The sequence below is a fragment of the Crocodylus siamensis genome, chromosome 7 (assembly GCF_052110815.1).
Source record: "Crocodylus siamensis isolate JL-2025a chromosome 7, ASM5211081v1, whole genome shotgun sequence".
NCBI lineage: Eukaryota > Metazoa > Chordata > Crocodylia > Crocodylidae > Crocodylus > Crocodylus siamensis.
The window spans coordinates 46,485,520-46,496,160 of record NC_143401.1 but is presented as its reverse complement, the minus strand read 5'-3'; the positions used below and the strand labels follow the sequence as shown (position 1 = coordinate 46,496,160).

The following is a 10,641-nucleotide window of genomic DNA, read 5'->3' as shown; positions in this document are numbered from 1 at the left end:
TATTCTAAACCAGAGCACTTCAGTTTGCCCCTCCTCTGACCCCGTGATACTCGTTGAGGATGTGTAATTCTCCTTGACGTACAGTGCCACACCCCCAACTTTCTTTCCTTTCCTATCCCTCCTGTACAGCCTATAGCCCTTGATATTCACTGCCTAGTCATGCATTGGGTCCCACCATGTTTCAGTGAGCCCCACTATATCTGGGTTGGTGTCAGCTAGCAGGAGGGTAAGTTCCTCTTGCTTGTTCCCCATACTACAAGCATTTGTGTAGAGACATATGAGGCCTCCTGAACATGTGTGCACGGGCCCCCTAATCTCAGTACTACCCAGGCTCCTGTTGCTTACCTGGGTATTTGTTCTGCTTGTCCTCAGTCTAGGCTGGGCTGTTCTTGTGGGTGACGCTTGGTTTAGTGGTCTCAGGCTTCCTCCATCCTTGTCTTCCCCTTCCCCCAACAAGCCTAATTTAAAGCCCGCCAGAGGAGATGGCCAGTCTGGAAGAGAACACATGCTTATCTTTGGGGGAAAGGTGAAGCCCATCCCACCCAAGCATATCTCTTGTCCTAATGTGTGGGTTGTTGTCTAGGAAGCCGAAGCCCGCCTCAAGACACCATTCCTGAAGCTGCAAGTTGACTTCTCTGATGCAGGTCTCATGTTGTCTTCCACATTCGCTCACTGGTAGGACAGAAGAGAATACCACCTGTGCCCCTGTCCCCTTCAGCATGCCTCCCAGAGCATGGTAGTCCGTCATCAGGTGATCAGGGCTTCTCCTGGCTGCATCATTAGTGCCCACATGGATTAGGACTGTGGGGTAGTAATTGGGGGGCCGGATCATGGCCTGGATCATCCCCGTCACCTCCTGAGTCTTTGCTCTGGGCAGGCAGTAGACTTCATGTGTTGAGAGGTCCTGGTAACAGATAGGACCCTCTGTAACTCTCAGGATGGAATCACCTATGACGATCGCTTGACATCTGTTCCTCTGGGTCTGCTTAGCTCCTTCAGCCTGTTCAGTGTGGAGAGTGTGGAGTTGCCTCTCTCCGGGTTTCCTCCTCTCCTTCCCTCTCCTGAAGTGTCACCAGGGCCTCGTACCTGTTCTCCAGCCAGACTGGAGGAACTGGTACTGCTTTGCTGCTTTGCCTTCATTGAGTTTCATTTGATTTTTTTCAGATAATTTCTTCAGGTTTTCAAGATTGCTTTGAATTTTAATTCTAATCATATCACTCATTCTCTGCTACCCCAAGTCTATTCTCAAGTCATTAATAAGAATATTGGACACTGCCATACCAAAGACAGATCTCTGGGGAATCCAATTGGATACTTCTCCCACTTAGACATCAAGACATTAATGACTACTCTTTAAGCATGATGATCTATCCACCTTGCAGTTGTTTCATCTAGGCTGTATTTTCTAAGGTTATTCATGAGGATGTCATGGGAGATGGTATCAGAAGGCTTGCATGTCACATTAACCACTTTTTCCCAACATAAAAGCCCATCATCTCGTCATAGAATGAAATCAAGTGGGTTAAGCTCTTGATAAATCCATGTTGGCTATAATGGATATGTTGAGATTTAAATTTTAAAAGTGTAAGGGTTCAACATGAATTTGAATTGGACATAAATAAAAAGTTATATGAATTTGCAAGAAAAGGATCTTCTTTTGCCTTCAAACCAGAAAATCTGAGTTTTTTTGAATAATGAAGTGCAAGTTCTGTGAGTGAATATTAAGAATAAAATTCAAATATATATTAAAAAAATAAAACCAGAGATGAAAGGAAAATAATGAGATTTGTGTTATGCAAAGTTATAGGGAAAAGGAGGGGTGAATTATTATATGGGGATGAAGAAAAAGGGGTTTGGCATTGACAGAAACATTGAGGAACTGTTGGATTCTGGGGGGACGAGAGGAAGAGAACACAAGACTTCTATGCGCATTGATTTAGATTGTGGTAACACTGTTGATAGAAGACTAACTCCTATCTGTGTATATTTTGGATATGTTTTGAATGCTAAATCTTTTATTTTATGGGTTGGTTTCAAATTATATTAAAAAGTTATTTAGCAAAAATATTTCTTGACTGTTTTTTTATAAAAAAAAAACAAACCAAAATATTCTTCTGTTTAATTAGTTATTTCTATAGATGTAGTAATCATAATTGCAGCCATATGAAAAGAAATTGAACAGCCAGATTATATATTCCTAGTTGTAGTTCGGGTCCTAAGCCCTTCTTATATTTTTGGAATTTACATTTATATCTCATACAAATATAATTCAGGCTTCTAAAATTTAGTGTCAGTGCTGTATAATTTTTAAGAATGCCTATTTGCTCTTTATGTAATTTGGATACAAGTGTTTTTCAGGTGGCGCACATGTTCCAAAGCAATGCCGCTATTAATACACGTAAACACTTTGTTCAGGTATTTTCATGTGATGAGTTCACATTATTCAGTGTAATTATCTTGGAAATATTTTTCATTTTTCTCTGATGCTGCCCTCTGTAAAGATTTAAGTATGTGCTGAAGTGACTTCAAGAACCCTACATTTTTAATACACTTACATGTAAGTTTGAGTCTGACAGATTGTGGTCTTACTAGGTAACTAATATTAATAAAGGTTAAATGTGGGTGGAGAGGCAGGAAGTGGCTCTGAATTCTAAGGGGAAGGGAGTTGGTTGATGGTTTTTCTTTTGTTATGGGTTTTCTCAGAAGCATTATATTTGTGAAATTTTAGCATTTGTCAGTGAGACCTATGGATTCCTAAATGCTAATCTAGGCTGCCATTGAATCTGTTTGAATCTATGACTCAGTTTTTATGAAGTCAGTCAGGTAGGGCTCAGTACAGGGACAGATCCTTTTAAACTGTTTTAGTTTCTTATCACCTGGCACCATTGAAACCTAGAGTGTTTTTTTTAACAGAGCTTTGAAACTGTAAAGTGCTATATTGTATAAGTGCTAAATACCATATGACCCTTTTCTCCAGAATTAGCTCCTCCGTAATTGGGGTGCATGGTTTAAGTAGGGAAGCTGCTTCTCTGCCCAGAATAGAAGCACACTGCTTTGGTTCCTCCTCTACCCAGCAACACAAGTGGCATTACTATTAAGGTAGCTGAGAGAGTCTGTTGACTTAAAAGTTCACACTTTTTTGCTTCACAGGTGTTAACGATCACATATCCTTTCTTGATGTTCCACTAATCAGGCTAACCTTTCTTAGGGCAATTTTGCTTGTCTGCTAACTGCTCCTTTTCTCTCCCGCCGTATTTCAGAGCCCTAGATGGTCATCTCATTTAATCCTAGATCTCATTTAATAATCATAGATCTACCCATGGATACCAGTTTCCAGCAGCAGCTAGGGTTTTGGGTGGTAGTTAAGCAGGAAAGGGAGGGCGAGTCAGCTGAAGTTTAGGTTCTGTCCTTGCTCTATACAAACATAACTCTGGAAAAAACTCTTTTCTTAATTTTGCCTTCCCAAAAACCCCATGCATGTCTTATTTGACGTGTGATATATGCAAATACATGTGATATTATTATAGGCTTATTATGGTATTGTTATAGGCTTATTATTTTAACTCTGTGGTTAAAATACAGCACAAAAATAAATGACTGTTTTTGCTTTTGTTTGTAAAGGAATAACTTGGAAATAGATATTGCATAATCTAGTGAAATCAGTTGTTATACACCATGTTAAATTTGATAGAAATACATCTTGGTTGAAAAATTTATTATAGGGAGCACACAAAAAAAAATGGTGATGTGAACAAGTATTACTGTTAGATGATCCTCAGGGGTTTGTAATAGCCACTGTCCTATGAGTGTGTTTTATTGCCTCAAGATATGCTTTTTGCTAGCCAAATTGTCAGTGATTATGATGTAATTTAACAATATGCTACAGTATACCACGTACAGAAGTTTAGACAGATGATTAAGATGTTATATCTACATGCAGTAAATACATTTATGAATAACACTGTATTTATAACCCAATCCTTTGAGATGCTGATTGTTCTCAACTCTTAGTAAATTTATTAGGATGTGGTGGTGCTCACACCTTCTGGAATTGTATCCCGAAGGGGAGGGATCTATTCTTTTTCATGTTTCCTTCTTCATGTATTGCATGATAAGTAACAAGGGATCTATCATGCTTGGCTTTTTCCTTAGAATACAAGAACATAAGTAGGGCCATACCAGCTCAGATCAGTGGTCCATCTAGGCTAGTTCCCATCTTTCACCGTGACAGGAGTGGATGCTTAAAGCAGAGGTTCCCAAACTTTTTCTTATTGTGTACTCCCTTCCATATTTGCCAGTTTACAGATATTTGGCAACCTTTTTGCCCTACTCTTTAGTTCTTTTAAAATTTTACTACATCCTATTTGAGATGAAGAGACCAAAATTGTACATATTATTATAGATGTGGGCACACCAGGAGTTTGTATAGTGACATAATGAGGTTTTCCATTTTGGTTTTGGTTCCTTTCTTAATGATACTCAACATCTTATTAACTTGTTTTGGTTACCACTGACTGCACATTGATGTGATGTTTTTAGAGAACTATCTACAGTAACTTGAAGGTCCCTTTCCTGAGGCCTAACAGATGGTTCAGAACCCAGCATCTTGTATGTATAATTTAGGCTGTTTTTCCCCACATATGTTGCTTTGCACTTGTTGACATAGAAGTTCTTCTACCATTTTTTTTACCAGATCTCTTAGCTTGGTGTTATGTTTCTGCAGCTTTTTTCCATCGTCTTAGGATTTGACTACCTGGAATAATGCAGTATTATCTGCAAACTTAGAGATTTCTCTGTGCACCCGCATTTCCAGGTCATTGCTAAGTATGTTGAACACACTGAACCCAATACAGATCTCTGCAGGACCCCACTTCTGACATCCCTTCATCTCGAATAGTAACCATTTACTATTTGCTCTTTAAAGCAGCTCTCAATCCATGAAAGAGCCTTCCCTCCATGAATTTTATTTTTTATTAAAGATTCTAAGAATTTACCAGGGATGGAAGTGAGACTGGTCTGTAGGTCCCAGGATTATCTCTGGAGCCCTTTTTGAAGATGGATATTATGCTGGCAACCTATTAGTCCTCTGGCACATGGGCTCTTTGCAATGCTAGGTTATAGTCTATATCCAACAGGTCTGTACCTCAGAACTCTTGGGTAAATGCCATCTAGTCCTAACGACTTTTTAGCATTTAGCTTATCAATTTATTCTAAAACTTCTTCTGTTGTCACTTCTATCTGATCCCACTCCTCAGACATATCTAAAAGGAAGGATTGATCTGGGGTGGAAATTCTTCCAATATCTTCTTTATTAAAAACTGCTGCAAATAATTTATTTAGCTTGTTTGCTATAGCCCTTTCTTTTCTGACTGCATCTTGGTCATCTAATGGTCCCCTCAATTCTCTTGCTGGTTTTTATTATTAATTTATTTTCCTTAGCCTTGCCTCTCCAACTCATTGGCCCCTCTAGCTGCACCAGTGTGCCAGGGAATATTACACTTCCCTTATTATAAACCCAATGCAGTTTATGCCCTCTGCAGAGCAATGGAGCTGCTCTAGAAGCAGTACAGTATGGTGCTACACACGGTTTGGTGTGTAAGGCAAATTTGAGATTCATTTCCATAATATTTCTGAATTTGAGTACTTTTCTCCATATGGCATGAAAAGAGTAAGTCTTATTTTTGAAGGTCTCTAGGTTACTGTTTAGCTGTCTTTTTATGTGTAACCATTTTAGTAGTTGATATTACAGTAGGACATTTAGCAGTTATCATTCTAGTAGTCTCTTAAGGATAATAACAGTTCTTTATGTATGTTTTTAATACTATTCTTCTACAGCCTAGTTCCCTTCTACAAATGGCATGCACTACACTTAAAAGCATGAATGCCCCTATTTTCATGTCACAGTGTATTAGGCAAACAGGCAGGCCTCATTGCAGAAGATGAGATTAATTGCTCTGAATCTATTCCCACTTCCTTTCCTGAAGAGTGAAGAATAATCCTATAGTGCAAGCACTTACTTGGGAATTGGGAGGTCAGAGTGCTATTGGCCCATTCTAGGTCCACAAGAACTTTCAGTCTTGCCTTACTCAAGTCACTTGCTTATTTTTTTCCATCAGTAAAATAGGCACAAGCCTGCATCTCACATGGGTTGTTTTGATGCTTGTAATTAATTGATTTATATAACATGTTCTGAGATTTTTACGTGACAATCTCTGTGGAAATGCAAAACAAACTGAATTTTTCCAAATTAATATAGCACACTTTATATTATGCGAAATAGGAAGAATCTCAACTTGCAGTGGGATAGAAAATAGTGTGGGATATTTTTTTTCTGCAGTGGGACTAACCCTTCCTTCTCTTTAACTAAACAGAAGTTTTCACATTTAAAAAACAAAACAAAACCCAGATGTGCATCTGTTATGGAGAGGCTTCTTTTATTTGTTTCACTATTTCTTCCATGCTCCCTAGACAGTGACTTGACTACATCACCTTTCAGATATGTTCCAACTTATGTTTCTATGACACCCTCAGTTGCCAACTTTCTCTTCTCCATTCAGCTCGGTGAGCACAAGAAAAAATAATCTACTGGGATAAGAAAAAGGGGAGATTTAATTTCTGTCAGAAGTATGCACTCAGGAAAACATATTCTTAGTGTCTTTTGAATACACTCTGTAAAGGAAACATTAAATTTTATGACCTAAATCCTAGGAAATATATGAATATGAGTAAGTCAAATATTTTTTTACAAGTTGCTTTAAGAATATTAAATGCATGTGTGTTTAAGGCTATATTTTAGTATTTCTGGGTTATTAATACCTTCAATAAGCAGTTTCACTTGCTGAAGGAAGTCTGAAAAGTAAAGAAAAGATAATTTTAATCATGTGGAATGCCTTTTTAAAGAATATTTTGTTCTGGATTACCAAATTGCTGAATGTGTACAAATCAATTTTTTGCTTGTTTTTTGTGATATTGTGCTAGGAGTAGGGGAAAAGCCAAAATGTTGTCTGTGTCTCTCTAGCTTTTGAACTGATTCTGTGCCATTTCCATCTCCAGCCTAATTTAGAAGGCTGCAAAGCATGCTGACCTATAAATGCCCCTAAAAGCTATATGAGGGCAGGATAATTGGGCATATGCTTGTCAAGCTTGGACTATGGGGTGGTAAGTACTAGTTGTAGGCCAACCATGTAGTTTCTTATATTGAGAGAATTCGCATTTGAGACATCTGTAACAAGCCCGCTACCTTCAGGGAATTTAGAGTGGACCCTGTAGGTCTAGCAGTGGACAGTATCATGTGTGAGAATGCTGATTGTACAACTTCCATCCTTTGCACTGCCGTGCACCCCCTACACATCACCACTGATATCAGCAGTCCACTATAGTCACCATTGGTACAATAACTCATAAAGTGACATTTGTGCCTGCCTCCAGATTGCTAAAGCACACTATTTTTGCTTGGTTAGATAACAGTAACTGGTACATGCTGAAGAAGTCTCTGGGTACCCCTTGGTGAATGGGCATAAATCTGGTACCAGTCATCCATGAGTAACCTGGTACTGCACTTAATTTATTTTATACCATTGACCCTTCCTCTTTGCTCCTACAGTCATCTGCTACGCATGTGGGTACATGCTCATACACATTTAAACACTAGAAATAAAATTGTGGACCATCATTTATATCTCCTTTTTGACTGCACAAAAATGATACAAAAAGGGGTGGCTTTCTTTTTAGTTCCATAAAATTCATAAATCAGTCTTCATCTTCTTTACTTTTAACCTTTAAATACTTTACAGTTTTTACAGAACTGTACTTTTTAGGTTTTGGTTTCTTGTATTATTGTGCCCTTTGATACTCTTAGTCATTCCTCAAATTGATGAGACATGTGTCTGCAAACTTCTTCCTAGATCATGTCTGTAGTTTTTTTGTTTTGTTTTTTTTTACTAACTGCCAAGTTTCAAAAACTCAGTTTAGCATCATATGTAAAAGATGTTGAAACCTCCAGCAACAGAATAGCTCTATGAAGGTACTTAGTATTTCTTTAAAACTATAGCAGAAAGCCAAGGAAGAAAGGGAATGTTCTGGCAGAAGCAAAGAGGAACAGCTAGAGAGAAAACAAATACTGCATTTCTTACATGTATATAGGTCTTTAGTTGGCATTGTTTTAAATTTTTATCAGGAGGACCTGAGCTTTGGATAGGTGTTCTTCAATAGTCAGTTTCTTATAGATGAACCTAAAGAAAAAGAAAACAAACCTTTTTCTAAATTGGTTTTTTCATTTTGTTTTGTTGTAGTTTTTAACCTATGGCAGGGCACTGTGTGCGCCTGCCACTTTAAGGCCCTGGAGCTGGCAGCCTCCAGGTGACTAATAAGGTCAGCCATTTTAGGTTCAGGGCTGCTCATAGCAACATTGCCTGGCCAGAGGGCTGCTGAGTTTCATCTGGAGGTAAGGGAGGAGCTGTAGGGGATGGTAGGAGGCTCCTGGTCCTAGGTGTGACCTGAAACTACACCCTGCCGGGAGTGGATGGCCTGGTGGGGCTCCCAGTGGTACAGGAGGCCCCAGGAAATGCCAGGCTAGTGATCAGCCTGGTGAAAGGTGGGTCAGGGCGCCATAACACATAACCCTCACCTTTGGGTGAGTCGCGTGCCATCGGTGGTAGTCATGGGGATGTAGTTCCACCGGAGGTAGTTTTGGGGCTGTAAGCCCCGAGAAGGGGAGTGGAGAGTTGGAGGCCAGGTAAGGCCGAGGCTGCCTGAGCCCTGTGGGGGATTGAGACCCTGAGGAGGAGAGTTGGGGCCAGGTACGGCTATGGCCACCTGAGCCTCCAAGGAGGGAAGCCCCAAGACCCCTAGCAGAGGGGGAAGTACGAGCAGTGAGAAGCCCCCAGTGGTGAGGGGGGCAGCGTGAGAAGCTGTCAGTGGCAAGGGAAGAATGGAGGGCTCAGCCAGAGACAGCAAGAGCTGAGTCCTAACCCCAGTAAGTCCTCCAATGTGGGGAGGCAAAATTTGGGTCAAATATAACATCTAAGCCCCAGTTGAGAGGAGGCAGTGCTGAGGAACCCCAGTTAAGAGGGGGCAGTGATCAGAAGCCCCAGAGAGAGGGCAATGTGGAGCCCAGTGAAAGGAGAACAGGAGCTCAGCCAAGGAGCAAGAGAGCTGAGTCCTGACCCCAGTAAGTCCTCCACCATTGAGAGGCAGTGTGGGTCAAAGATAACACCAGTTGTTGCACCACGACCTGCTGCCCAGGGGTGGGGAGTGAGAGTCCCCTGTGAGACCCTGATGCACCAGTCATGGTGTGAGGTACCCCAGCTCCCCACATCTGTGAAGGAGTACCCAGAGAGGGAGACCCCAGGAAAAGAGTATGGGTCATACCTCAAGGCCTGCCAGAGTTTCCCCTGACTGGCCCAGGTGGGGGCCAGGACCGGGAGGATCAGAAGTGCAAGGAGGCCCACCGAGAGGGATGCCCAAGAGCCAGGGGCCTGAGGTCCCAGCTGGCCTGGGAGTGGGCCAGGGCTAGTGTGAGCCCAAAGACCCAGTGAGGGGACCACACCCGAAGGGGAACTGGTGGCAGGGAGATGTGTGACCTGATATGACAGAGGCAGTGTCCGCCTGAAGGGAGTAACCTAGGTGGGGTCCTACTGTGAGATTCTGGGGACCCATCATGTGGGACTGATGTGTATGAGAACATCATGATGTCATCTGCGAGGCTTAGTCTGCAGTGTAGGAGAGGAATGAAGCAGCAGATAGCACCCCCTTGCAGCGGGGCAGAAAATGGGCAGCCTCCTGCTTAATTAACAACCTTATGAATCAATTAAGATCAAGGCGTGGCGGGCGAGAAGGCAGGTGGTTGGCCCAAGAAGAGGTGGGCAGGCTGTGTGGAAATCGGCTCCAAGCAGGCCCCCCTGTTACATAACCATTAGGAAGAAAAACTGTTTAGCATTTTACTGTGGCAGATTTCAAGGGGGAGGACCATTACTGAATCACCAGCACTTGCATTTCCTCAGATAACTTGCATTGTACGATATCCAGGCACAACATAGCTTGGCTTTTTAAATTTAATGTGATTACAGCCCTAGTTATTATAGCTGTAGCTTCCCAGACATTCTAGCATTTGGGAGGTAAATTTACTAGGTATGGTCAAATACAAGGCTGACCATAAAAAGTCAAGGTTGTTCAATATTTCTCCCCAGCTATTTTTACTGTTGGAAGCATGACTTTTTTACTGTTGTTTAACGGAAGCTACAGCTGTATCTCCTAAACCTGAAGATATAAGTGTACTTGGTTATTTTTTCCTCTCTTTTTTTCCCTTTAGCTTTGCTCTCATGGATGATTCAATGCCATGAAAACACAGTTGTAAAGCACCAGGACATTCAGTGTATGATAGAGCCCATTTATCTTGGGATGATGAGTTAATCACACCAGAAAGAAAAAGTGGAGCCTCAGGGTAATCTACAGATAACAAGTAAACTGAAATTAAGGGAGAAATGTGTCAAACCAGATTGTACCTCCAGCTCTGCTGATAGTGCTTGGAGTATGCTGTTGTATTTTCAAGTACATTTTAAATATCCATTTCAAAGCAAAAAAAGAGGGAAGAAATGGAATGTTGAAAGGCAGTGTCCTACCAGGAACTTTAATGATAGTTCA

At 41.1% G+C, this 10,641-nt stretch overlaps 1 protein-coding gene across 1 annotated transcript; it reads right to left on the bottom strand.

Moving 5' to 3' along the window:
• Window positions 1–463: 463 nt before the first annotated feature.
• LOC149859753 (uncharacterized) lies at window positions 464–8,661 on the bottom strand. Its single transcript, XM_090058708.1, has 2 exons — window positions 8,627–8,661; window positions 464–1,061 (listed from the first exon to the last, which is right to left on the bottom strand). The coding sequence occupies exons 1-2, from the start codon at window positions 8,659–8,661 to the stop codon at window positions 464–466; spliced, it is 633 nt and encodes a 210-aa protein (XP_089914834.1).
• Between the last annotated feature and the right edge of the window lie 1,980 nt (window positions 8,662–10,641).

What these genes read in the sequence shown, in the direction of transcription:
- LOC149859753 (XM_090058708.1), bottom strand. Translation starts at nt 8,661, where the DNA reads ATGACTACCACCGATGGCACGCGACTCACCCAAAG. An exon ending in GGCACGCGACTCACCCAAAG is followed by an intron (nt 1,062 to 8,626) that starts GTGAGGGTTATG and finishes GTGACACTTCAG; the next exon opens with GAGAGGGAAGGAGAGGAGGA.